Below are 27,697 nucleotides of genomic sequence, written 5' to 3'. Positions count from 1 at the left end.
CTTAACAGAACAGGCATTTTTATAATAAAATTCAATGATTTGCAAGCGTTGTTCATTTGTAAGACGATTCATGGTTAAATTATAGACCAAACTGAAGATGTTTGACAGTGAAACAAAACACGAAACGTGCGTCAGCTGTTTAAACCAACTGCTTAAAAAGATAATAGCTAAAAAATCACGCTTTACATAATTAGATATGCCAGAAATGGAAAAATAAGGAAATGGGACCCTGATATAATGAAAAAAGCCATTGTAGCTGTTAGGAATAAGGAGATGGGCACACTTTTTGCATCAAAGACTTTTGATGTGCCGCGTTTTACATTGAAGAGAATGGCAAGGAGTAATGTATCCCCTAGCCCCCTTTTAAAACCCCACTCGGACGTAAGCCAATACTGTACGAAGCCACAGAAAAAAACCTTAAAAAATATACATTAGAAATGGAATCAAGACTTTGCGGCCTCACAAGACACGATATTCGTTCCCTGGTTTCAATTGGCGGAAAGAAGTAAAGTGCCAAACAAAGATTTAACAGAGAAGCTATAAGAAAAATTATAGGGGTATTAACTGGGCATTGTCTGATATGCAGCTACGCTAGAAGGTAAGGACTCCCGCACTTCAATTCCTGCAGAAGTTGTCTTAATATAGAAGAAGAGGAAACAGTCAGACTCCTTTTATGTGAGTGTGAAAGCTTAGCTATGAGAAGGCTCCGCACTCTTGACATGGCATTTCTAACTGATGTAGCGGACATAGCGCATCTAAAATAACGAAACTTTGCTCGTGTATTAAAGCTACCGGATGGTTTGAAAATGAACCCATAGGGTAAGAATAAGTTGCAGTGGTATCACAATGGACCTATGAAAGGTCTAAGTGTGTCCTTGCGACAGCCACCCTACCTGCCTACCTATTCCAATTACATTGTAAAGTTTATCTTAGTATGAAAGTTTAATTAAATTAAAAAAATTAAATTTTGTCAGGACAATTTTGGTTACAAGCGCCAATTAAAAGCCATTTCTTTCTACACTAAGCTCTTCACGTTGGTAACGAGGAAGGGGCAAATGGTGCGGATGCGCTAGTTGGATGCTAGATGAATCACCACCTCTTCAACCAATAAACGCAACACTCAGCAGCTGATTATTTTCATTCTTTAACTTTTATTGGGAATTTGTTTAAGAAGTTCCTGAAAATGAAGTTAAAACAAAACTTGAGTATTTTAATCGCCATATAAACCACGCAATCTGGATTACTTTTAATCGCGACCTCTACATTTCATCTAAATTGAATCAAAGCGTAAAATTTTATTTTACCAAACCAAACCAACAGCAGCGAAATATTTACTTTGGCGGTCACTCATAATTTAGCACTGCAATTTGGCATTATTTTTTTTAAATGTTCTTAGTTTGTATTTAGCGCAAAATGTGCCTTATTTGGACAATTTCTCTCCATAATTTTTTTTATCAAAAGGGAAGAGCTTAGTAAATAATTATTTTATTTTATTATTGGGAGGTTGAATTAGTTTTAAAGGTGACACACAGATGGCGCTATTTATCACTTTATCGCGTTGGCAATACTGAATATATATTCATGACAAAGCCTCATCCCTAGGCTTTGTTTATCAGTATCTGTCATTTCGCTGAAGTATAAACAACGCAGTGTTTTCGTGCTCCGAGTATGTCAACTTTCGTACCGTCGAAACGCAATTTGCGGGAAGCTTTGCTTTTCTGCTTCAATTTGAAAAAAAATACAGCCCAAGCCCGTGAATTGCTGCAGGAGGCCTACCCAGACCATACTCCGTCGATTTCAACATGTGAGTACTGGTTTCGACGATTAGAATAGAAATTTTATTTTGTTTTGATTAGCTGGGCTATTAAGGTAAAACCAATAAAAATATTCAAAAAATATTTTGTTTTTGTTTCAAATTTTCTTTTATTTGTTGTTTAGTTAATAATTTAAAATAAATTCTCTTCTCTTTTATTATTAAAATTCTGAAACTATTAATAAAAATATGTGCTTAGGGCTTTTAGAAAAAAAAAAGAAATTAAAAATTAAAAATCATAAATTTTGATTCAAATTATAATCGCCCTCAGAGCAAAACCATTCCATCTAAAATTAGGTTTCTCATAAATATGAATGCAACTCGATTTAAATTCGCACTTTCGACATTGGCAGTCCCTTAACTCCCAAGCCAGTCACCATGAAGGTAACTCCGGCTGGCGCTGGTTCATCGAAATATGCCGAAGAAGTCACAAATAAAATGTCCAGATTAGGTCCGCCAAAGGCCACGGAAGTGATTTGCTTGGTGGGCAACTTAATTTCCAAAAGAATTTCACGAGTGCTGAAGAAAAATAAGGAAATAAATAAATAAATAATAGGTCTATTTATAAGTTCGTGCGGTTTTACAACAGATGGCGTAACTTGATTATTATTCCATCGATCCACATTTCCAAACATTCATTGGAGAGCTACTGTCGTAAGGCACAAACGTCAGTATAAGTTTTTTATTTGAAGCGTAAACAACAATATTTTTACCACACTTGAAAATGTCGAATTTCGTGCCAAATAATGTGTTTTTGCGGGGAATTCTTCTTCATTATTTTAATATGAAGAAAAAAGCAGCCGAAAGTCATCGTATCTTGGTGGAAGTTTATGGTGAGCATGCTCTATCTGAGCGAACGTGCCAGAAGTGGTTTGCACGCTTTAAAAGTGGTGATTTTGGCTTGGAAGACGAAGAACGCGAGGGTGCGCCGCCAAAGTTCATGGATACCGAATTGGAGGAATTGCTCGATCAAGATCCGGCTCAAACGCAAGAAGAGGTTGCAAAAACTTTGGGAGTTGATCAATCAACCATTTCCAAACGTTTAAAAGCCATGGGAATGATCCGAAAGGTAGGCCATTGGGTGCCGTATGAATTGAAGCCAAGAGACGTTGAACGCCGTTTTATGGCATGCGAACAACTGCTTCAACGGCACAAAAGAAAGGGTTTTTTGCATCGAATTGTGACTGGCGATGAAAAGTGGGTCCATTACGACAATCCAAAACGTCGGGCAACGTATGGATACCCTGGTCATGCTTCAACATCGACGTCGGCGCAGAATATTCATGGCCTGAAGGTTATGCTGTGTATCTGGTGGGACCAGCTGGGTGTTGTGTATTATGAGCTACTGAAACCGAATGAAACGATTACGGGGGATGTCTACCGACGACAATTGATGCGTTTGAGCCGAGCACTGCGAGAAAAACGGCCGCAATACGCCGATAGACACGACAAAGTTATTTTGCAACATGACAATGCTCGGCCACATGTTGCACAAGTGGTCAAAACATACTTAGAAACGCTCAAATGGGATGTCCTACCCCACCCGCCGTATAGTCCAGACCTTGCGCCATCCGATTACTATCTCTTCCGATCGATGCAACATGGCCTGGCTGACCAGCACTTCCGTAATTACGATGAAGTCAAAAAATGGATCGATTCGTGGATTGCGGCAAAACCGACCGAATTTTTCACAAAGGGAATCCGTGAATTGCCAGAAAGATGGGAAAAAGTAGTAGTAAGCGATGGACAATATTTTGAATATTAAATTTGTAACCATTTTACGTCAATAAAGTTTCAAATTTCGAAAAAAAACCGCACGAACTTATTCATAGTCCTATTAAATAAATAGAAAATCTTAAAATTATTAAAAAATTTATTACGAAATGAAAGGAAAAATAATTTAAAACTAGTAGGAAATTAATACCAAAAACAAGTAAAATATTTGAAAATGAATCGATCAGATATTGTTGCTAGCGGTCTCGATAATCTAGCGCAAATGCACTAGCCTGCCGTTCCCACGTAAAGCACGGGGCTCGCACTTTTCCAAATTTACTACCTTTCCTCTTTTTGAAACAAAAGAAAAAAAAAATCTTTCAGCTAGAGGAAGCGGGTGACCGCGGTAATAGCGCAGACACATCAAAGTTTAGCGAAGTTCACAACCATCTGTGCGATCCTTCTGCCAGAAAATTGTGAAACACAGATGGCGCTCCAAGCAATAAGAAGGCGTTGTTGCTAAGCAACGACAGGTGGGCATTCCCACTACTTAGGACTGGTAGCAGCTGGCTCATTACCTACCCTCTCAGAAATCTAACAGCAAATTAACGAAACCAACGCACGACTGAGCTTTGTCGAGGCCCTATGTTCCCGAGTGCAGTAAACAAAAAACACAAAAAAAAATTGTTGCCTCACAAAAAAATACTATTTTTTTTATTTTATGTACCAATAAAGTGAATATCTTTGAAAAAGCTACTCACACATTTTATTTAGAAAATTTTCAAAAGTTTCAGTTTTTTAGTTAGTTAGATAATTTTAAAAGTTTTAGGTGGTATCTGCTACTTACGGAATATTCAAATATTAAAGCACTAATTGCTAACAATAATCCAGTGCAATATTGGCGTTCTTTATTTGAGTTAGATGTTTTTACAAATTTTCTTCTTTTCTAAATGATTATGCAAGCACTCTACTAATAACATGGGAATCCATCGATACCTGTCTAGAAAAAGTAAACGATTTACGACTCTAGGGCTGAAGAAATTTGCTCCGGTATGAAATTTGAACCAGAATTCCCACAGTACACTATACAGGGCTAGTTTACTGGAACGACAGCCCTTGGTCGGGAAAAACCCGAGTCATTCCGATCGGAGAATCGGCTGCCATGGGAACGCACCTTTGACAGCTGGCTCTCCTTCTCAGCGCATACAACCGCTATTGCAACTAAAGTACAGAATCGCAGCAAGGTCTTCAAGTCGCTTGCCGGCAGCACTTGGGGCAAAGACAAAGAAATGTTGCTGCCGACTTTCAAGGCAATAGGCTGACCAGTTCTAAGCTATGCTGCGCCTGTCTGGTCGCCTTGAACCAGTGATTCGCAGTGGACGAAGCTTCAGACTTGCTAAAACACTTCAATAAGGACCACGACAGGATGTCTCATGATGTCCCCGATACAACACCTATATATGTCCGGCATGTGAAGTCACCCCGCACGACACTAACCACCTTTTCACATGCCCCATTAAACCCACTCATCTAACACTTCTCTCCCTCCAGACCCAACCGGTCAAAACAGATAGTTTCCTGGGCCTACTGTTAGATGAGCTAGCCGAAGACGACCGATGATTACACTACACTTCCAGGGCAAAGTTACTGCTACAACAACAACATCAGCTTCCCACATCTTAATTTTAAAAACGAGTATATAAATCGTCTATGCACAGACGAGTGAATATGGAACGCTGACACCAAATTTTCCATCACAATGAGTAAATGGCTCCCAATGTTTAAATATGCAAACAAACCCTACCTTCACCAGCATAAAAGGCTTGAACGGCTCATTTAAAGTAATATTTTGAGATACCCATGTGGCCACCAAGTCTCTCCTATCTACCCAAATAGGTTCACATTCTGACAACAAAAGTGAAAAGAATGCTGTCCTAGGCACCTGGATCGAAGAGCGAGTGAGGTCGCCTGCGAGCTGGCAAAAAGACTAAATCGACAAACATCTTTATACGACTACAACATTTTTCAAATCTACAATTACTGAGTGGGTAAACTTAGAGCGAAAGAAGTACTGGCGATCTATAAGGGATCTTAATTAGACGATGTTATTTGGACGCCAGTTAAAAAGATAAAACCAAAGAAAAAAGAAGACATGAAGTATTTAAAAGAAGTTCAGACAATGAAGAAGTTCTGTCTATTGAGATAAGTTGAGGGGTTTAATTTGATGATGATGATGAGAGTTTTGCGCAAGCCACCTTGATCTAAAAGCTCCCGGAGCGAACGCCAGGTAACGCTCTAAGTCAACTGATTTGAGTTCTGGTTCTGGTTACCACATCTCTGATTAATATTCCTACCAGAGTTTTACTACCATTGCTTGACATTTGTTAAAATTACGCCGTCCAGTGAAAAATCTTCCACTTCACGTATTTTCGGTTTTTTACAGCTTTAAAATTGGATTTGAATTTCCAGCAACGAATTTGTATTAAATTTTCCGTTTCAAATAGATTCAATGGCGCAAAAACCTTAGAGATATTGGAGTACTGTGTGGGTAATGATACTCCAAAGAAAAGAGCCGTTTAGGAGCGGCATGAACGCTTCAGAAGAGATCGTGAGTGCATCAAAGAGGACAAACGTTGTGGCAGGCCGTCGGCATCGATCAATAAACGCAAATTAACAATCAGAAATCTCGCAGAGGACTTAAACATTGCATATGGATCCATTGAGGACGTTGTAGTTAACGATTTGGGCTTGCGAGATGTCACTGAAAAATTGGTTCCAAAGAACTTGAAATTCATTCAAAAGGGGAGCATGTTGATATCGCCAAATACATGTCTTTCAAGGCAGAATCCGACCCAACATTAAACAAATGCATCATTACTCGAGACGAGACGTGGATTTATGAGTACAGGACGCAATGCAGTCAAACTAATCAAGCGAGTGAGTGGAGAGCTCCGAACGAACCAAGGCCAAAAAAAAACACAAAGTAGTTTTCAGTCAAAAACGAAAGTAATGCTCTGGGTTGGTTGGTTGGTTTAAGGGTGACCCCGCATCGGAGTGCCACATAAACCGCAAGTTGGGTCCGTTGTGTTGCCCTAGAGCTCATTATCTTATATGATTTCCCCACCTAACCGAGATTTTTATTGTAGGATGGCCAGATTTGTCTGGTCGTAACGCAAGTAGTTTCCACTCGCCACCTCCGATCAGCAATGCTGTGAAATTCTCGATCAATGAGCAATTTACATGTTGAGAGCTCTGGGTTACAATGGCTTTTATGGATTACAATGGTAATGTACACCACGAATTTTAGAAGAACTGTAATTTCGTGCATTACGTGAGACGATTAGTGAAGCAATTCGCCAAAAACGAAAGAATTTTTGGAACAACAACTCGTGGATTTTGCACCATGATAACGCAACGTCGCATAGCCGTCATTATTCGTCAATTTTTGTCCAAGATTGATTCGAGAGCTGGATTAAGAGGAGGCATAAGTGCATTGCAGTTGATGGGGAGTACTTTTAAGACTGAGTTCAGCAAAAAAGACTAGTATATTCTTCCCCGTACTAATTGCTTCGAAGTATAATAAAAACAGTGAGAAGAATCTTCGCAGTGGATGTCTTCGCTTTCTCCGTCTGCAACCAGCGAATATTGCACTGAATACTTTCAGAGTAAGAGTGTTTTTGTGACACTGTAAAGCTCATCATTCGTCTTCCGCAACGCGAAAAGATCGCTAAATATTTATCAGAATCTAACTCTGAAGAACTTCACGGTTTTTTCTTGCTTTTGTGCTATACAGCAGGATAGACATAATTAAGTTTTTACCCATCGTGAGATAAATTTAATGCTCAATTGCCTACACAGTCCTGCGTGCCACTAGTTGGCAAGAGGCATCCTCTTATGAAGGATTTGCATAAATCAGAGCTTGAAAAAAGCGATAGTCATCCCTGAGCTTGTATGGCCCTGGAAGATCAACCTTCGAATATAATACAAAGGCATCCCCTGCGACTGAATTGCAGTCTTTTCCTCTATCTGTCTTATTCTTTATCACAAATAGCCTTAAAGTTGGTTTCCGCTTCGAACGTCCATCCCTTGCTCATTTATTACAGAGATGGTCATTGTATCCATTGTCTTATTATCATTAGTTCCAGCACCTGAGTTTTTGGTGACCAAGTTTATCGGAAACTGGGCTAGTGCTTTTCGTAGTACATTGTGCCTTAGTTATACGTTTCTTGATTAACTTCCTTACTTGCTTAACTGCTACTCACTCACCTTGGATTGACCTTATACACAGTGTGTCCCGTAAATGTGGCAATATAAATGTTGCCCTCAGAGTCAATTGTCATGCCATCAGGCCAATGTTCGGGATGCTTGAAGACCACAGTCGGATTACCTATACCTATAAGTATGACAAGTACAAGCATATTACAAATGTGTTACGAATACATGGAATAGTATTAATACTCACTTGCCGCGCCCGTCTCAAAATCGTAGTCATATTCTTTGACCTCGAAATCGCTGGTATCAATGTAATACATCTTCTTTGTTTTTTCATTCCATGCCAATCCATTTGAAATGCCAATGTTCGACTTAAGCATTGCAATGGGCTTGCCCTTCTCAAATCTATAAAGCTCACCAGCACGCTTCGCCATCAACTCCTCAGCATACAGAGTACCAGCAAAGAGGCGTCCACGTGGATCAGCTTTTCCATCATTTATACGATTCTTAGAAAACTCGTCACCCGGTTGCACTTCATAGGCAACACGTGCTACCGTGGCAATGGGTGATACACCATCCCAAGCAACAACCACGACACGGCGCGCACAACCCACAGCGAATTTGCCGCTTTCTCCTTCGACGGGTATAATGAAGGAGGCGAATTTTTCACCCTCAATTATTGCACTGTAGGTTTTATTCTGTTGGTGATCATAGCGAAAGAGTTTGGCATTGTCGATGTCTACAAAGTATAGACTCTGTGTTTCAATATCCCAATGAGGTCCTTCACCAAGCAAGCCATAGGAGTTGGGTAACTGTTCGATTTTGTAGGACATCTCGATTTAGAAAAAGATGACAACCTGTAATAGTTAAAGCTTTTTTTTTAATCTTTCTTTTGAAATAGCTTTTGTATTTTGTGCACGCTATAGAAGCGTTTTGTAAGAGTTGGCAACTCTGCTATAAAGTTCGCTTAAATCAAATTATTATCTTTTTATTTAGTTAACAGAAATAATTAAATAATAAAGTAAAAAAATGTGGCAACCCTGCCTACAAATAATTCTGAATTGAAAAGTCTAAAACACATCTCTTCTTTCTTAATCTTTTTGTTTAATTAATAGAGATAATTAAACACTAAATGTAAAAATGTGGCAACCCTACTTACAAATAATTCTGAATGGAAAAGTCTGAAATACATCTCGTTTGATACAGTTTTGATATATGCAATTTAACTTACATATTAATTGAATTTAGTTTCTGGAATAGGTGGCAACTCTATTTCAAAACATAAAAAAATAAAAAATGAAATGACTTATTTTAGGAATCGAGGTGACATAGAAAACACAATCATGACAACATGACTTAACATAAATTGACTTGCCTTCACTCAGTCAGGTAGACTTGAAGTTAAGCTTAGCTTAGATGGACTTTAAAAAAATGATTAGGTTAATTCGAATAAATTCGTTTTGTGCACACCAAATAAATGCACTAAATTTTAATTTAGTTGACTTCGGTGTCGTGGGTATGAGATAAGCACACATCTGTGCATTAATGTGTAAATTTCAAAGCAAATATTTATTAATATGCATATTTTTAATTATTCATTTTTGCTGGGTCATTAGGTGAATAAACAAAAAAGCAAACAAGTCCATTGATTACGAACCGAAATATGCATTTGCCTATGGGGGAAAGTGCAATTAAAACTTGCTTTTGTTTATATTCAAAATTTATATTAACAATTTGAAATAATTAACTTTGACTGCTGCCACTTAGATGATCTTTTCATTTTCATTAATTGATTTGACTGCTATTCAAAATAAACGTAATTAAAAAGAGATATTTGAACAAAATGCCTTTATGATCTGATTTGACTTGTTTCTAATATATATCACCTCATCATCTTGATTGGCAGCTTTGTTAGTGTTTTTTTAATGAGCTATTGTCTCCAAGTATACACAAATTAGCCCCAGTTACTAATTAGTAGGTTTAAAGACCGACTGCGACTTCTAGCTACCCACCTACTAGTGAGCAGACGCTATAAACTCTGATGAATTCATAAGCTAAATAGGAAATTTGTCTATCCAATAGAACTCACTTTCTTGTATTATTTCCACTCAAAAAATCTGTTGCTGAACTATTGATACCCAAACTTCGGAAAGCTGTGATTTCGGTGGGTCATCTCTCACCATACGTATTGACACTCTGATGGTTGAGACAAGTTTCGATTTGATGACATTCTTTTGTATACGGATGGGTTAGGTACGCTAATTTTTATCACAGTACTCAAGCTGATTTCTGGATGTCCACACAGTCGCCGATCTAAACTTGGCCGCTGGTATTGGACAAACTTGATTCGCTGCGTTCATTCGCTACAACGAGCACCTCAACAGAATTTTGGTAAGTGGTTAAGCCAAATGTGCCGAGAAGATGATGAAGCTGTGTTTAATTGTGTATATGAGGGTCCAGCTTTCAATCGGCTAACGTACATATACGTCGATTCTCATGGCTGGAGAGCTCATGGATCTTAATCTAACGGGTCGTCTTTACATTTGTAAAAGAATGATTAGGTGCTTAATTCAGCTATAAGGTCTTTGGCAAAGCTACTATGAATTATGGACCACTCTGGTCTGCTGGCCTGAAGAAGGAGACACTTTACAATAACCAATCGAGCAACTCAAAACTTCATAGATTGAAGAAGTAAAAAGACTAGACAGATCATCATCAGATCTCGATCATCGAGAGCCCAGAACCATCTTCACAAACTATCGTTCGATTAATGCCAGAATCGCAGACCAATCGATATACTCGAAATACTCAATGTTGAGCTTGTGAAATCATCTTGCATGACACTAACCATTCTCTAATTTGACCCCTTCACCCAACTTAATCTTTGGTGCGATGGCGCCGAAACAGTTAATTTCTTGGATCTGCCGCCATAATGCATCTAATCGAACTAGGCAGGGATTTGATAAGCCTCTTCATAAAGAACAACAACAATATCAAAATCTTTTCCCTTTTCAAAGTATCTCCCTCTAAAAATCCTTTAAACAACCAAAAAAAGGTTTAAAAAGCAGCTGAAAATGGCTGAACTTTTTACAAAAATTTCACGATATTATTGGATCAGGGGAGTAGGCAGTAAAAAATGTATTTGCTTAGTTTAAAGCAAGCGCTTAGAAATAGTTTTCTTGTGCGTAAGTTAAAATTGGTAAAAAATAACTGGCTTGTGCTAAATTTAATGGCAGTGTAGAAAAACACAGATGGCTTCATTTCTTCTTAGACAAATTTTTTTTGTTCATGTTGTGCTGGAAGTCATGCGCGCAACAAAGGCTGCTTTTGCGCGGAGTTTTATCTGATCTCAATAATATTTAAATCGGATCTAAATGTGGTGAGGAGCAATACTCGCACGAGATTAGGGCGAGTTTTATTAAGTCGTTATCGAAATACTCCCATTTACTCAAAAGCTAGTGTAGCACCGCCTACTTTTTCCGTCGTATTTCCTCTCTTGGGTTTATCATTTGTATCATATAATTTTGCACATCTAGACAACCTTGAATACAGCGATGTCATCGCTCTCTTATCACGGCATGGTGGTCACATGCAGAGCAAACTTAACGACTTAAGCTTCCAAGCCAAACTAAAGGAAAACTAAATCCATGAAAATCCACATTTTGCTCCAAAACAGGTTCACAATTTATGGAGAACTCAAAGCGTCAACATGCCCGGATGAGAGCGAGATAATAAATGCGATAAAGTCTCCAAAAACTGCAAAGCTCCCGGGTCCGATAACATCAACCCAGAACTAATAAAAGCTGACCCCAAGATAAGCGCTCGGATCCTTCTGCCCTTATTGAAAAACATTTGAAACTCTGAAAGAATACCAACTGAGTCACCCTTCTCCCGAAGAAATGCAACGCATCTGAGTGCAAAAATTTACGAAGAATCACGTTGCTAAGCATGGTGAACAAAGTAATTCACAAAAAGCTATCCAACTCATTGCTGTCAGGGCTGTCAGTTACTACGTAAAACACAAGCAAGCTTTCGTCGCCACCGCTCTTGCGTCGACCATGTAAACTCCTTGAGAGTGATCGTAGAGCAATCGGTTGAGTGGCGCTCGCCTCTTTACCTCTGCTTCAACGACTTCGAGAAAGCGTTCGACACTCTCAACCATGAAGCAAACTGGAAAGCTCTTGAATGCAAAGGAGTGCCAGAGAAAATTGTTACCATCATAAAAGAATTGTACTCAGGCGCTTCATGTCGCGTTAAAAAATCTTCTAAGTTGTAGTATCGAAGTTCAAGCCGGTCTTATGCAGGGATGTGTATTATCTCTACTCTTGTTCAATCTAGTCCTGGACCTAGCAATGCGACAAACGTGTGCGGTCAGCAGGGGCATTCCTGGGGCTTATGTGGCCGGCTTGAAGACATAGACTATGCGGACGACATTTTTTTACTATCGCACGAATACTCAGATGCATCAGCTGAACTACAAGCGGTATGCCATGCAGTAGCACAAATAGGTATAAAAATTAACATAGCAAAGGCCAAAGTAATGCGGATTAACACCAACGAAACGCAAGCCCTTCAAATTGCCGACACGCCGCTTGAAGATGTAGATGAATTTTGCTACCTTGGGAGCATAAACTCAAAAAACGGCGGATCAGCAACTGACATACGCAACCGAATATCTAAGGGACGACGAGTTGCATTTGGCATGATAGATAAGGTATGGAGATCAATTCACATCTCCAGGCACACACAACTGAAAATATTTGATGCAAACGGGAGGTCGGTTGTTCTGTATGGATGTGAAACGTGGAACTTAACAACAAGCATATCACAATCGAATATTCTGGTCTGATATTATAAGCAACGATGTTCTTTGGGCGGCTACTGGGCAAAGACCAATTCACATAGAAATTATGCATTGCAAGTGGAAAGGGATCGGACACACATTGCGCAAACCACTGGATGATATCGCAAGAACAGCGCTAGACTGGAATCCCCAAGAAAGCCGTAGGTGCAGGAGAACAGCCAAGGCGGAGGCGGATAGAGCAGGTCGCTCCTGGACCAAATTAACCATGTAGCTCTAACCAACGAAATTATAACTTGTTTATTGAGGCCCTATGTTTCATCTAGGAACTATAGGAAAATATATATGTATATATAAACGTCAACAACTTCGCTCAAAAGAACCACCTTAAAAAGATCTGCTTTTCCAAACCGCTGACAAGGCACACGAAGCTCAAATTTTTTATCCGTCCTACTGTGTGAATGTGAAATGTGGTTAATGTTTATACCCTGCGACGCGGAAGTTGCAACTATTTGTGAACCGATGTCTTATCTGGTGACCCCGCAAATGAAAAACTTCTTGATCAAAGCATACAAAAGCCAGTAAACATTAAAGTTCGACAACGAAAATGGAAATGGATTGGCCATACACTGCGCAAGCCAACAGTCGGTCGACATTAGTATCATGGTTCTGAACTGGAACCCACTAGAAATGCGCCACAGGGGACACCCAAGAGAATCTTGGCGACGTAGCCTTAATGAAGAATTTTAAGAAATTGACTAATATCTCGCATGGGCTCAAATAACGACGAAAGTGATAAGTAGACAAAATTGGCGGCAAACATTTGCTTCGACACTATGCGCCCAAAGCCGACGCAACTAATAATAATATCAATAAGAAATGCATTAGTTTTAACCGAAATATCATATTTTTAGTTTTTTTTTTTTGAAAATTTTCGTAAATTCGTAGGTGGAAGAATTAGAAAAGGTGGAAAATTTATAATAAATATTCAGCACTTAGACTTTTTGTGAACACTTCTAATGCGTAACTGCCAACATATTTTGTTTTTTTTTTTTTTAGTTTAATGTAACACAAAAATTACTGCCACCCCACCGCCAGTTTAATATTAATTGAAAATACACTTTTTTTTGTAGCAACTGAAAGCACTTTTTCACATATTTTTTCGCTTCAACGCAAAATCAGGTCTTTCGTGTTTCTACTATAAATAATTGATTTAGTAGTTTTGGAATGCAGGCTCTAACGTGCATTTATTTTTTAGCTTTATTTATTTATTTATTTAATTTTTTTTTTGTTCATTTACAACAACATTTTTTTGAAGCAATAATTATTCAAAATTCTTTTAAGAAACTCGATTACCTTTTTTTATTTTATGCTCCTTTAATTCAATTGTCCACTACTCTGCTTAAATTTGCGCTTCAAATCACCGGCTTGTCTGAGCTGCTTTCTGCCTGTATCGTTTATTTATAGGCAGTTTGAAAGAACAGCTTATCGCGTTTTGCGGCAGCGAAACTTGAGCTTAGCTTTTATGCTCTTATAAGAATATTCGCAAAAGTTGTATACGAGTGCATACATAGGTATGTATACTGTGGGCAAAAAGTAAGGGATTAAAATTTCGCTCTAGCTTTTTTTCATGAGTTGGCAGCACTGTTAATAACATCTGGGCCAACTTTCATGTGAATGTCATTATCAGTAATATATTTACGCTTGTGTTTATCAGAAGGATCTGTGAAAACCATTTTGAAAGACCATTTGGGCCTACGAAAAGTCAAATCTCGTTTGGTACCGAAAACTCTCAATTTCTTGGAAAAAAGTCGTCGCGTTGATGTGTGTGAAACAATGCTTTCAGACTATCAGGACAAGCTCAAATGCATCATTACGGGAGATGAGACTTGGATTTATGCTTACGACCCTGAAACAACCGACCAATCAAGCGAATATCGTGCTAAAGGCGAGGACAGACCGAAAAGAGCACGTCAAAGTTGTTCAAAAATAAAGGTCATGATGACAGTTTTTTTCGAATTTCGTGGTGTGGTGCACTATGAATTCCTTCCACCTGGCCAAACTGTTAATAAGGAATATTATTTGAGCGTTATGCGTCGTTTACGTGAAGCAATTCGTCTAAAAAGACCAGAATTATGGGCCAACAACTCTTGGTTTTTGCATCACGATAATGCATCGTCTCACACTGCACTCGTTCTTCGTGACCATTTCGCCAAAAATTCCACGCATATCGTTCCGCAACCACCGTATTCGCCTGATTTGGCTCCGTGTGACTTCTGGCTATTCCCAAAACTCAAGAGACCACTCCGGGGAACGCGTTTCGAGTCGATTGAGGAGATAAAAGCTGAATCGAAGAAGATGCTGATGGCTATACCGGAAATGGACTATTTGGCATGTTTCGGGGATTGGAAAAATCGTTGGCATAAGTGTATTTCATCGAAAGGGGATTATTTTGAAGGGGATGAAATTGATTTACAAGAATAAATAAAGATTTTTAATTTTACAACCAAATTCACCTTACTTTTTGCCCACAGTAGGCAAACAGTAACAGATAGGCACAATGTCCCAAAATTAAGAAGTGAAAAACAATTAGAGGGCAAACTATTTAGAATCGAAGACTAAGTCGGGTTCAAAATTAGAGAAAAAAAAGTAAGCAAATAAATTGGCAGATTCTATGGCAGCATTTGCAGATTTACTATTATAAAAAACATTGTTTGGCACCGTTGAGCAAGACTGTTTTAGTTTGATTAATTGCCAAAAGACCTTCGAATCCGAAATAGTATTGTTTTCGAAATTCATGATGTAATTTCTATATAGGAACTTGTTCAAACTGTTAAATTCCTTTAAATGGCATTGAAATTTTGAGTAATGCATTGGGTCTCCAGACCTTTTATACAGTTTGGAAAATTTGTTGTTTAGATTCTTTAGATGCCTAAGCTGTTTGGTATGCCAGGTGTCTTATATACTTTCTTATGATAAATAAAACAGCTCAGAAACCTTAGTCTTAAAAAAATTAAAACAAGAAGTAACATCTGTGCCATGGAATTTTGGTTACAAGCGCGGCCGTTCGGGCATGTGCCGGATTATTAATTGCAAATAGCAAACAAATCGGACTGCTCACTAACAAAAGCTAGTCTAATCTTCTATATTCAATACTCTTCCCTACAGAGAATGTTTCAGTGAGACCAAATTGCCGATTAAAAGCCATTTCTTTCCGCACTGAGCTCTTCAAGTTGGTAACGAGGATGTGGCAACAAATGCGGATGCGCTAGTTGGATCCCAAATGAATCACCACTCCAAACCAACCAATCCTCAAAATATAGTTAAAAAAAAACTTGAATATTTTATTCGCCATATAAACCTAGCAAACTGCCTTACTTTTAATGGCGACCTCTACATTTCATCTAAATTGAATCAAGGCGTAAACTTTTCTTTGACCAAACCAAGCAACAGCAGCGAAATCTCTACTTTGGCGGTCACTCATAATTTAGCACTGCAATTTGGCATTATTTTTTAAATGTTCTTAGTTTGTATTTAGCAGACAAATGCGCCTTATTTGGATAATTTCTTTCCATAGTTTTTTATTATCGAAAGGGAAAAACTTAGTAAATAATTAGTTTATTCGAAATTTTATTTCGTTTTGATTGGATTAGTAAAATGAATTAAAAAAATTTAAAAAATATTTTCTTTTTGTTTCAAATTTTCTTTTATTTGTTGTTTAGCTATTAATTTAAAACAAATTCCATTCACTTTTAATATTAAAATTCTACAACTATCTACTAATAAAAATATGTGCTTAGGGCATTTACAAGAAAAACAGAAATTTCTAATTAAAAATCACAAATTTTGTTTCAAATTATAATCGCCTTCAGAGCAAAACCATTCCATTATTGAAATTAGGTTTTGGTATGCACTTTCTCATAAATATGAATGCGGCTCGATTTAAATTCGCACTTTCGACATTGGCAGTCCCTTAACTCCCAAACCAGTCACCATGAAGGTAACTCCGGCTGGCGCTGGTTCATCGAATAATCCCGAAGAAGTCACAAATAAAATATCCAGATTAGGTCCGCCAAAGGCCACGGAAGTCACTTGCTTGGTGGGCAACTTAATTTCCAAAAGAATTTCACGAGTGCTGAAGAAAAATAAGGAAATAAATAAATAAATAGAAAATCTTAAAATTATTAAAAAATGAATCACGAAATGAAAGGAAAAAAAACTTAAAACTAGTAAGAAATTAGTACCAAAAACAAGTAAAATATTAAAAAATAAATCGATCAGATATTGTTGCTAGCGGCCCCGGTCGTCTAGCGCAAATGCACTAGCCTGCCATCCCAAGCGGTTATGGGTCCGAATCTCGAGTAAAGCATGGCCAAAACACTTTTCCAAATTTACCTACCTTTACTCTTTAAAAAAAAAAAAAAAAATAAATTCAATCAGCAAGAGGAAGCGGGTGACCGCGGTAATAGCGCAGACACACCAAAATTTAGCGAAGTCCCCAACCATCTGTGCGATCCTTCTGCCAGAAAAATGTGAAACACAGATGTCGTTCCAAGCACTAAGAAGGCGTTGTTCCTAAGCAACAACAGATGGGCATTCCCACTACTTAGGACTGGTAGCGGTAGGTGGTAGTTGATTACCCTGTCAGAAATCAAAATAGGTTTGGTTGGTTGGTTTTGTTAAGGCAAGACTGAGCCTTGTCGAAGCCCTATGCTCCCGAGTGGAGTCAACAAGGAACACGAAAAAAAAACAAAATTGTTGCCTAACTCACAAAAAAAAATACATTTTTACATACACACATACGAATATCTTTGAAAAAGCTACACACACATTTTATTCAAAAATTCTTTAATAGTTAAAGTTTATAGTTAGTTAGATAGTTTTCAATATTTTTTGAGTCATAGTTGGCATCCGCTGCTTGCGGTCATTAAATTATTAAAGCACTAATTGTTAACAATAATCCAATAAAATATTGGCGTTTACGTGAAGTAATTCACCAAAAACGAAAGAAGTTTGGGGCAACAACTCGTGGATTTTGCACCATGATAACGCAACGTCGCATAGCCGTCATTATTCGTCAATTTACCATCCACAGCCATCGAATTCAGCTGACATGGAAATGACATGAAAATTTCTGCGATTCTTTCCTGACTCGATCAAAGTCAGAAAAGCTCTACGGGGAATGGGTTTAAACAACCGAAAGCAAGTAATGGAAAATTCGTTGACGGCGCTGATGGCTATCCCATAAATAGTGTTCCAGTAATGATTCGAGAGCTGGATTAAGAGCAGGCATAAGTACATTGCAGTTAATGGGGAGTACTTTGAAGACTGAGTTCAGCATAAAAGACCAGTATTTTCTTTCCCGTACTAATTGGTTCGAAGAAAAAAAACAGTAAGAGGAAACAGTCGATGCCTTCGCTTTCTGCTTCTGTCACCAGCTTCTGTAAAGCTCATCATTCGCCTTCCGCACCGCGAAAAGATCTCTACATATTTATCAAAATATAGCACTGAAAAACTTTCCGGTTTTTCCTTGCTTTTGTGCCATACAACAGGGTAGATATAATTAAGTTTTACCCATCGTGAGATAAGTATAATAGTCAATTGCCTACACACACCTACTATATGTACCACTAGTTGGCAAGAGGCATCCTCTTATGAAGGATTTGCATAAATCAGAGCTTGAAAAAAGCGATAGTCATCCCTGAGCTTGTATGACCCTAGAAGATCAACCTTCGAATGCAATACAAGGGCATCCCCTGCGACTGATTGCAGTTTTTCCCTCCATCTTTCTTATTCTTTATCCCAAATGTCCCATTCTTAAAGCTGGTTATTGTATCGTTGTCTTATTATCGTTAGTTCCAGCACCTAAGTTTTCGGTGACTAAGTTTATCGGAAACTTGGCTAGTACTTTTCGTGGCACTTCGTGCCTTAGTTATACGTTTCTTCATTAACTGCCTTACTTGCTTAATTGCTACTCACTCACCTTGGATTGACCTTATACACAGTTTGTCCCGTAAATGTGGCAATATAAATGTTGCCCTCAGAGTCAATTGTCATGCCATCAGGCCAATGTTTGGGATGCTTGAAGACCACAATCGGATTACCTACACATATGAATATTACAAGTACAAGCATATTACAAATGTGTTAAGAATACATGGAATAGTTTTAATACTCACTTGCCGCGCCCGTATCAAAATCATAGTCATATTCTTTCACCTCGAGATCGCTGGTATCAATGTAATACATCTTATTTGTTTTCTCATTCCATGCTAAGCCATTTGAAAGGCCAATGTTCGTCTTAACCACTGCAATGGGCTTGCCCTTCTCAAATCTATAAAGTTCACCATCACGCCTCGACATCAGTTCCTCAACACACAGAGTACCAGCAAAGAGGCGTCCACGTGGATCAGCTTTTCCATCATTTATACGATTCTTCGAAAATTCTTCACCCGGTTGCACTTCATAGGCAACACGTGCCACCGTGGCAATGGGTGATACACCATCCCAAGCAACAACCACGACACGGCGCGCACAACCCACAGCGAATTTACCACTTTCTCCTTCGACGGGTATAATGAAGGAGGCGAATTTTTCACCCTCAATTATTGCACTATAGGTTTTATTCTGTTGGTGAGAATAGCGAAAGAGTTTGGCATTGTCGATGTCTACAAAGTACAGACTCTGTGTTTCAATATCCCAATGAGGTCCTTCACCAAGCAAGCCATAGGAGTTGGGTAACTGTTCGATTTTGTAGGACATCTTGATTTAGAAAAAAGATGACAACCTGTAATAGTTAAAGTTTTTCTTTTTAATCTTTCTTTTGAAATAGCTTTTGTATTTTGTGCAGACTATAGAAGCATTTTGCAAGAGTTGGCAACTCTACTATAAAATTCGCTTAAATCAAAGCATCCCTGACAGCGGCATTGAGATGGCTTACCCATATTTTTTACAAAGGTTGCCACCTTTCAAAAGATTGGAACAGAAAATGTCTAACCTAAAACTCTCGGTGGCTATAGGTGGCAACTCTATTCAAAATAGGTATATATTAGTTTTCTGCAAGCTTGCTTTTTCAAGCTTTACTTCTTAATATTTTTGTTTAGTTTATAGAGATTATTAAATAATAAATTTGACAAATGTGGCAACCCTACTTACAAATAATTCTGAATTGAAAAGTCGGAAATGCATCTCCGTTGATAAAGTTTTGTTTTATCTAATTTAACTTACATATTTATTGAATTCAGTTTCTGGAATAGTTGGCAGCTCTATTCCAAAACATGTTTCTATTAAAGTTTTCCGCAGGCTTGCTTCTTCGGTACCATTGTTGTACATTTTCGTAATATTTTTCTTTAGTTACTCGACATAATGGAATGATAAATTTTAAAAGCGTGGCAACCCTACTTACGAATAATTCTCAATTAAAAAGTAAAAAATATTTTTTAATTGATACCAGTTTTGTAATATTTGATTTAATTTAGATAATAATTAGTTTTAGTTTCCGGGAGAGGTGGCAACTCTATAAAAAATTACTAGTAAAAAATGTTTTTTAATTGATACCGGTTTTGTAATATTTGATTTAATTTAGATAATAATCTATTTTATTTTCCAGGATAGTTGGCAACTCTATTAAAACATGTTTGCCGTAAGGCTTTCTGCAAATTTGTTTCTTTGAAGCCATTATTGTAAATCTTTCTTATTCTTTTTGTTTAGTTACTAGACATAATTACTATATAACAAGTTTGAAACGCGTGGCAACCCTACTTTCGAATAATTCTGAATTAAAAAGTAAAAAAATAAGAAATACTTTTTAATTGATACCGTTTTTGTAATATTTGATTTAATTTAGATAAAAGTTAATTTTATTTTTCGGGAGAGGTGGCAACTCTATTAAAAATATGTTTACCGTCAAGCTTTCTGCAATATTGTTTCTTGGAAGCCATTATTGTGAATCTTTCTTAATCTTTTTATTAAGTTACTAGACGTAATTACTATACAACAAATTTGAAACGCGTGGCAACCCTACTTACGAATGATTTAGAATTAGAAAGTAAAAAAATAAAAATTAATTTTAAAGCAAATATTTATTAATATGCATATTAATATGCATTAGGTGACTAAACAAAAAAGCAAACAATTCCATTGATTTCGAACCGAGGTATGCATTTGCCTATGGAGAAAAGTGCAATTAAAACCTGAATTATATTAAAAATTTATATTAACAATTTAAATAATTTACTTTGACAGCTGCCACTTAGATGATCTTTTTATTTTCATTAATTGATTAGACTGATATTCAAAATAAATGTAATCAATAAAAAGCTCTATTAAAATTGAATGGGCCCACTAGAGGTATTTGAACAAAGTGCATTTATAATCTGGTTTGACTTGTTTCTATATCACTTCATCATTTTGATTGATAGCTTTGTTAGTGTGAGCTATTGTCTCCAAGTATACACTTACTAATGAGTAGGTTTAAAGACCGACTGCCACTTCTACCTACCCACCTACTAGTGAGCAAACGTTACAGACTCTGATGCGCCTCTCATAGAAGTCTTGGTGCTTATTGCCGAAAAGCTCTAGTAATCGATTCTCACAATCTTCTCCTGATACCAACATCTTATCACTCAGGAAGCTTTGCAATAAGAGAAAAAAGTGGCAATCGCGCGGTACCAAGTCCGGACTATATGCTGGATGCATTTAAACTTTCCAACCAAGCTCCCGGAGTTTTTGGTGACCTCTTCTGTTGATCAATTCTGGCCATTCGCTAGCTTCAAATGGTCTAATTGTTGACACAGGAAATCTGAATTTAATGTTTGGCCATACGGAAGCAACTCATAATAAATGATTCATTTTCGAGTCCTACCAAATACACAGTTGAACCTTCCCAGCCGTTGACTTGCTTCATCACGATGCTTTGTCCACGATTGTTTTCGCACAATATTGTCCTATGTGCCGTTTGGCTGGGGCTTCGCAGATGGCTTTGATCTGTTATATTTTTTGGTATTAATTGGTGTGAAATCCAAACATCACGCTTCTCCTTGGATCCAGCTTTGTGTAAATGGTTTAAAATTGTTTTGTGGACGATCTTTAGAGTCTGGGCGATGCTACGACTACTAACTTGCTAGACAACTTCGAGTATTTCTGTGATTTTATCGACATTTTCTTTAATATAAAAAATGTTGGAACGGAATCGACGAAAACAAAATTTCACTTATTGGCACTGGTACAGTATCGGCACCCTAAACACCATTCACAATTCACAATTTCAGCGGCCGAGCTTGCATTTTCCCCTTTCACCTTTATCAAAGAAAAATTATAAAATCTAGCAAATTTTCTCTCTGTTCACTTCCATTGTTTACACCCTTCTTTAAATCTACTCGACCTCCGAAGAAATCCTCCTCTCCACATGCTGGGCAGAGTCCACTGTCTGAGATGCCCACCTTTTCCATATGCTTTACCCATTGAAAGTGGTCCGTCATCAGTCCAACCTGCCGCCTACAGTCCCCTCTGCTTACTGAGACAGGAGCAACTACTGCGAGAGTCGCTCGGGCATGACAGGTAACATCAGTTTTGTCCATCTGCAGCCTCTCTCAGCCTGCCAAGCTCGCTTGTGTGTTAGAGTAACCCGTTTGCTCTAACCGTAGCTTTGATGGCTGCAGAAAGGAGTGACAGAACTGGCTCCGGGCCAAGAAAGTTGGCGCTCACAGAACCTCACGAGACTAGTGGACCTCAGTGGACCCCGTCACAGTGAATTGGGATGATACGGTAAGACCGATCCCAGATCTACTCGAACTCCTGTCCAGTCTTATATAACATGGCCCCTTTCAACGACCTTAAGCCACAGAGGTGGCCCATAAAGACTCAGGGCTCTTGCACTATTGTTATGTGGGCATACATATACCTCCACATCTATCTCGATCCTTTATGCTGCTCCATATAACTTTTAGGTCAACAAAATTACAATGCCTTTGTGCATAAAAATGCAATTTTGGTGTTTTCTCAATGAAGAAGAATTAGAAAAGGTGGAAAATTATAATAAATATTCAGTACTTAGACTTTTTGTGAACACTTCTAATGCATCACCGCCAACATATATTTTTTCTTAATTTAATATAACACAAAAATTACTGCCATCCCACCGCCAGTTTAGTATTAATTGAAAATACACTTTTTTTTTGTTAGGCATCCAAAAGTAGCAAAGGAAAGCACTTTTTCACATATTTTTTCGCTTCAGCGCAAAAACTAGTTTTTCGTGTTTCTACTATAAATAATTGATTTAGTAGTTTTGGAATGCAGGCTCTAAAGTGCATGCATTTTTTAGCTTTATTTATTTATTTATTTAATTTTTTTTTTGTTCATTTACAACAACATTTCTTTGAAGCAATTATTCAAAATTCTTTTAAGAAACCCGATTACCTTTTGTATTTTATGCACCTTTTGTTCAATTGTCCACTACTCTGCTTAAATGCGCGCTTCCAATCACCGGCTTGTCTGAGCTGCTTTGTGCTGCTGTATCGTTTATTTATAGACAGTTTGAAGGAACAGCTTATCGCGCTCTGCGATAACGAAACTTGAGCTTAGCTTTTGTGCTCTTATAATAATATTCGCAAAAGTTGTATTCGAGTACATACATACATACGTGTAGACTAAATAAGTAACGGGGTTTTCAATGGGCGCATTTTTGATTTTTATTTTTGCACTGGCATGTAGACATTTTGATCATGAAATCTGGGAATTTTTGGTGGTGATAATGGATAATTTTCTCAAGTAATTTGTCGAGTGACAAACAAAAGTTGTGGTTGTAAATTTTTTGATTTTTATGATATCGGGATTAAAATACCGAGATTTCGCAATTAGTTCGAGGATTTAGATATCCCTTATTTTCTAACAACTTAACTCCAAAAAATTGATCCAATTATCATGTCACACCCAAAAGTCCAAAAATCGTCGCGTCCAAAATTGTTTACGAGATTTTATTGTAGCTATTTTAATGTGAGCTTTTTTAGTCACATTTTAATATAAAGTGTGGTTAAGTTTTAAGGGCCGGTATTGATTTTGAATAAAATTTACAACAAAGTTATTATCATTTCTCTTTATTATGATAATACTGGTATGGCTCAATTACGTATGGAACAAAATATTGGCCAAATAGCCGCCGCGGCCTCGGCGGCACACCTCCATCCGATGGTCGAAATTTTCGATGACGCTGAGGCATAATTGAGGTTCTATGAAGTCAATGTGCCGAATTATATCATTTTTTAGCTCTTGAATTGTGGCTGACTTATCGACGTACACCTTCACCTTTCAAATAACCCCAAAGAAAGAAGTTCAACGGTGTCGTTGACGTTTAGGTATAGTTCACATTCAACATCGGCCCTTGAAATTTAACCACCCTTTATATAAGTATGTACAAGCAAGCAAGAAGAGAGCTTGCTACTTATACTCACGACTATTCTCCCTTACCTCCTGATCTTTTAAAAGCTTACTTACGAAGATCTCAGTAATGAAAATTTACTTTCAAGATGTGTAGGTGGATTCAATCAAAATAATAATGAAAGCTTTAATCTGGTATGAAAATATGCCCACAAACGGTAAATACTAACTATTTCTATTCAAGATACCTCGGTAGCAACACTAGAAACAAAAATGATTCATAAATTTAAAATGTATTATAAATTTAGAATGTATTATAAATTAGGATCAGATTAAGATTCCTATTGCTTATTGCAGTATTTATTTGTGCCTAATTGAACGGAGTTTATGAACAAACATTTAGTAGTCAACTCATTTTGAGTGCAATAGAAAATGCGTCGCGATGCCTATCACGTACTTTTAGATATACGAATTTATATACTCATATAACTCTTGAATTGATGTATGAAAATGTGCAGAAGTGCCATACTGATTTGAAATTTTTGACTGCCCTTCAAAAGCAGAGAGGTCTGCGCTATTCTTCAGGGAAGGTTGTGACCTTTAAACAAATATTGTGAAATTATTATCCAGAGCTCTTGACTTTTGTACCATGCGGCTTTATTAGAAGCTTTTTTCATGATGGAAATTTGGCGGGGGAGGCGGTTTATCACGTTGAACCACACTCGACTTATGGCCGGAAACAGATTAGCGTACCAGTGGAAAAAAAGTGATAATTTGAGTTGCTTACTTGCTTTTTTTGTACTATGGATATTAGTAATAGTCTGATTGTTGGAATGTTAAGTACATTCAAGTACTACAAATCAATCAAAAAAGTATTAGCATAGTGTCTCTTTTCCCCAATAATCAAAATATAAGGTTGGGCTAAGTTTTTGTGGCAGTCGGCTTTAAAATTAGCCAACTCACTTAGGCCACATAGGCCCCCAGTGGTACCACACTGTGTAAGACGGGAACCTCAGCATTTATTCACCATGGAACCAGTTAGACTCTCTCATGAAGCGTAGGATAGGTTTTATCTCAACAGCTGGTGATTCGGTGAAAGAGTCAAAAGTGACCTCTACTCCTAGCTAAGGCTGGACAATTACAGAGGAAGTGTTCTACTGTTTCTTCCTCTTCCTCGTCACTACAACTTCTGAAGTATTCATGCGAAAATATTCCTAGCCTAGAAGCGTGCTTACCTACCTTCGAGATGTTCTCTCTTCAGAAGTTGAACGAGTCTACTTTCTTCTCTGCATAACCTATTGGCCTTCTGGAGAATATTATTTTTATTTTCCTGTCTAATATGAGTCCTAATCGAAAGAGACGCAATATGGCTTGCACTGAGTAGAAAGGCAGTTCTCGCCCAGATAATCCGCCTCGTCAAAGACCTCTACAAGAAGTCCAAACTGGCAGTGCTTCACAAAGGCGATATCAGCGATCAATTCACTACCAACGCAGGCGTAAGGCAAGGTTGTCCCCTGTCGCTCCTTCGCTTCGCCATCGTCCTTAATGACGTTACGAGCCAACTGGCCCTGCATAAAGGAGGCATCGTCTGGAGTTTCACAAACTCTCTGACATGCAAGCGAAGGCAAACAAACTAGTCGCGCTGGCACGCACAGTCGGACTGGAGAATGCTTCTGCTACCTCGGCCACATCATAACGGCAGATGGTGCAGCAGATGAAGATGTCAACTGTAGGCTAAACGAAGCCAGGGTGGCATTCGGGCGAACGCATACAGTATGGGGGAGTTCGCAAATCTCCAGGCGTACTAAACTACAAATTTTCGGCCAATGCGTGTAGTCCGTATTATTGTACGGAAGGGAAACATGGCTGGTCTCCTACACCATCACACAAGGGCTGTAATTTTTCGCCAAAAAATGCCTCCGCAACATCTGCAGAATATTTTGGCCAAACACCATCAGTAACGACGCACTGTGGAGATTAACGAATGATGAACGCATCCTTAGGCAAATCAAATGTAGAAAGGAGTCACAGAAAACAACCAGACAGCTTCACGAGAACGGTACTGGACTGGAACCCGCAAGGGAGCAGAGGTCGCCGTCGACCAAAAAACACTTGGAAAGGGTCGATGCTGCGCGAACTAGCAGATGCCGACATCTCATGGGACGGTGCGAAAACAAAAACACAGAATCGTATACGATGGAAGAGTCTTGTCGAGGCCCTATGCTCCCGAGAGGAGTGAACAAGGAAAAAAAATGGGTACAAAGTATTTAACATTCTCTTTCAAAGGAATCTCCACACCCTTGAAAATTAGCGGGGAGACTGTGGTCAGTCCATGTTTTCCTATAAAGAGAATAAGTTCAGTTTTATAGGGGCTTATTCCGGGTCCCCTATGCTTTGTTCAGTTACTAAGCGTGGCCATGTTACAGCGCAGAATATACATGAACTTGTTGCGACACATACCTTTAACCGCGATTGCTAAGTCGTTAGCGAGCCCCCTCTCCTTAGAGCCAGCAGCAAGAAGTTCACTGCCTTCTCTGCCTTGTCTGCTTATTATTGTGTTGCCTAATCTTGCAGTTACCTTTCTTCTGGCAAATATAACCTCGATCAGAGTTGGAAGATTAGACATCTAGAGCTCCCGTTATGACGATTTTATTAATATTGTTAAAGGCTCCTTCAATGTATACAAAAGTTTCCAAAGCGAACTCTTTTTTTGCCAATCTCCTTTCAACGAACCCGACAAGCGAATGTAAAGCAATTTCTATATACTATATTTGACTTTTATGGAGGCGTGTTGTGACGGGGAGTACCTGCTAATTGGTAAGACGCTCCATAAATACTCATCACCAATCCTTTTTACAGTATCCTAAGGAGAAAAGACGTGAGAGTGGCAGGCATAAGGTCTTTAGGATTAGTGTGTGAGGACCTGAATGTAGCCCCTATTCAAGTAGTTTCCAGCAATTACTGTAATGAATGAAGAGATTACCATCCGTGATTGCTGTAACTCTGCCGGATGAACACCATCTGGTTCCGTTGATTTATATGGACCAAAAGTGCTAATCTCCTTCTTCTTCTTAATTGGTGCGGTAACCGCTTACGCGATTTTGGCCGAGTTTAACAAAGCGCGCTAGTCGTTTTTTTTCTCATGCTAACCGGCCTCGTTGGAAACACCAAGTGAAGCCAAGTCCGTCTCCACCTGAGGAGGCCTTCCCCTTCCTCTTTTACCACCAGCTGGTACCGCATCGTCGTAAAGCTCATACAGCTCATCGTTCCATCGCCTGCGATTTTCGTCGTTACCAACGTGCAAAGGGCCAAAAATCTTGCGCAGAATCTTTCTCTCAAACACTCCAAACGTCGTCGGATGTTGTCATCGTCCACGCCTCTGCGCCCTACGTTAGGAACTGGCATGGTGAGAGCCTTGTAGAGTGTTACTTTTGTTCGTCGAGGGAGAACTTTACTACTCATTTGGATACTTAGTCCAAAGTAGAACTTGTTGGCAAGATAGATTCTACGTTGGATTTCCAAGCTGACGTTATTATCAATGTTAATGCTAAAGTTCTAATAGCTCATTAATGTTTCTCATTTGAAACCATTTAATTTGAGATTTGATTGTCCCCCTATTATGCCACCCATTAAGCTTGTTGCTTAGGAAGGAGACCTAAAAATTCCTTATTTGACGTACTCCATGTTTCTTCCGACCCTCGATATAGCCTAGGCTAAATTATGTCATTGTAAGAATTCTTCTCAATCTGGCCGCCTCTACAGTTTCTTCAGTTTCCTTACAATAT

At 38.3% G+C, this 27,697-nt stretch overlaps 1 protein-coding gene across 4 annotated transcripts; it reads right to left on the bottom strand.

Annotated features, from left to right (window-relative positions):
- Nucleotides 1–1,916: 1,916 nt before the first annotated feature.
- Nucleotides 1,917–23,064, bottom strand: LOC128866566 (regucalcin-like). Of its 4 annotated transcripts, none has more exons than XM_054107399.1 (4): nucleotides 22,956–23,051; nucleotides 7,989–8,595; nucleotides 7,793–7,919; nucleotides 1,917–2,332 (listed from the first exon to the last, which is right to left on the bottom strand). In XM_054107399.1, the coding sequence occupies exons 2-4, from the start codon at nucleotides 8,569–8,571 to the stop codon at nucleotides 2,140–2,142; spliced, it is 903 nt and encodes a 300-aa protein (XP_053963374.1). In that variant the 5' UTR covers nucleotides 8,572–8,595; nucleotides 22,956–23,051; the 3' UTR covers nucleotides 1,917–2,139. The 4 variants fall into 4 exon arrangements, with proteins under 4 accessions (XP_053963374.1, XP_053963378.1, XP_053963375.1 ...); XM_054107403.1 differs by having other exon boundaries at nucleotides 7,793–7,913; XM_054107400.1 differs by lacking the exon at nucleotides 22,956–23,051 and adding an exon at nucleotides 13,896–13,984.
- Nucleotides 23,065–27,697: the final 4,633 nt, after the last annotated feature.

Source organism: Anastrepha ludens, chromosome 6 (assembly GCF_028408465.1).
Source record: "Anastrepha ludens isolate Willacy chromosome 6, idAnaLude1.1, whole genome shotgun sequence".
NCBI classification, from domain to species: Eukaryota; Metazoa; Arthropoda; class Insecta; order Diptera; family Tephritidae; genus Anastrepha; species Anastrepha ludens.
This window is presented reverse-complemented; position numbering and strand designations above follow the sequence as displayed.

Bases quoted from the DNA above. Each gene is read 5' to 3' on its own strand.
- LOC128866566 (XM_054107399.1), bottom strand. From the start codon at position 8,571: ATGTCCTACAAAATCGAACAGTTACCCAACTCCTATGGCTTGCTTGGT. The intron at 7,920-7,988 runs GTGAGTATTAAT...TCATACTTATAG, and splicing joins TTTTGAGACGGGCGCGGCAA to GTATAGGTAATCCGACTGTG. The intron at 2,333-7,792 runs GTGAGTGAGTAG...ATTTTTCTTCAG, and splicing joins GTGTATAAGGTCAATCCAAG to CACTCGTGAAATTCTTTTGG.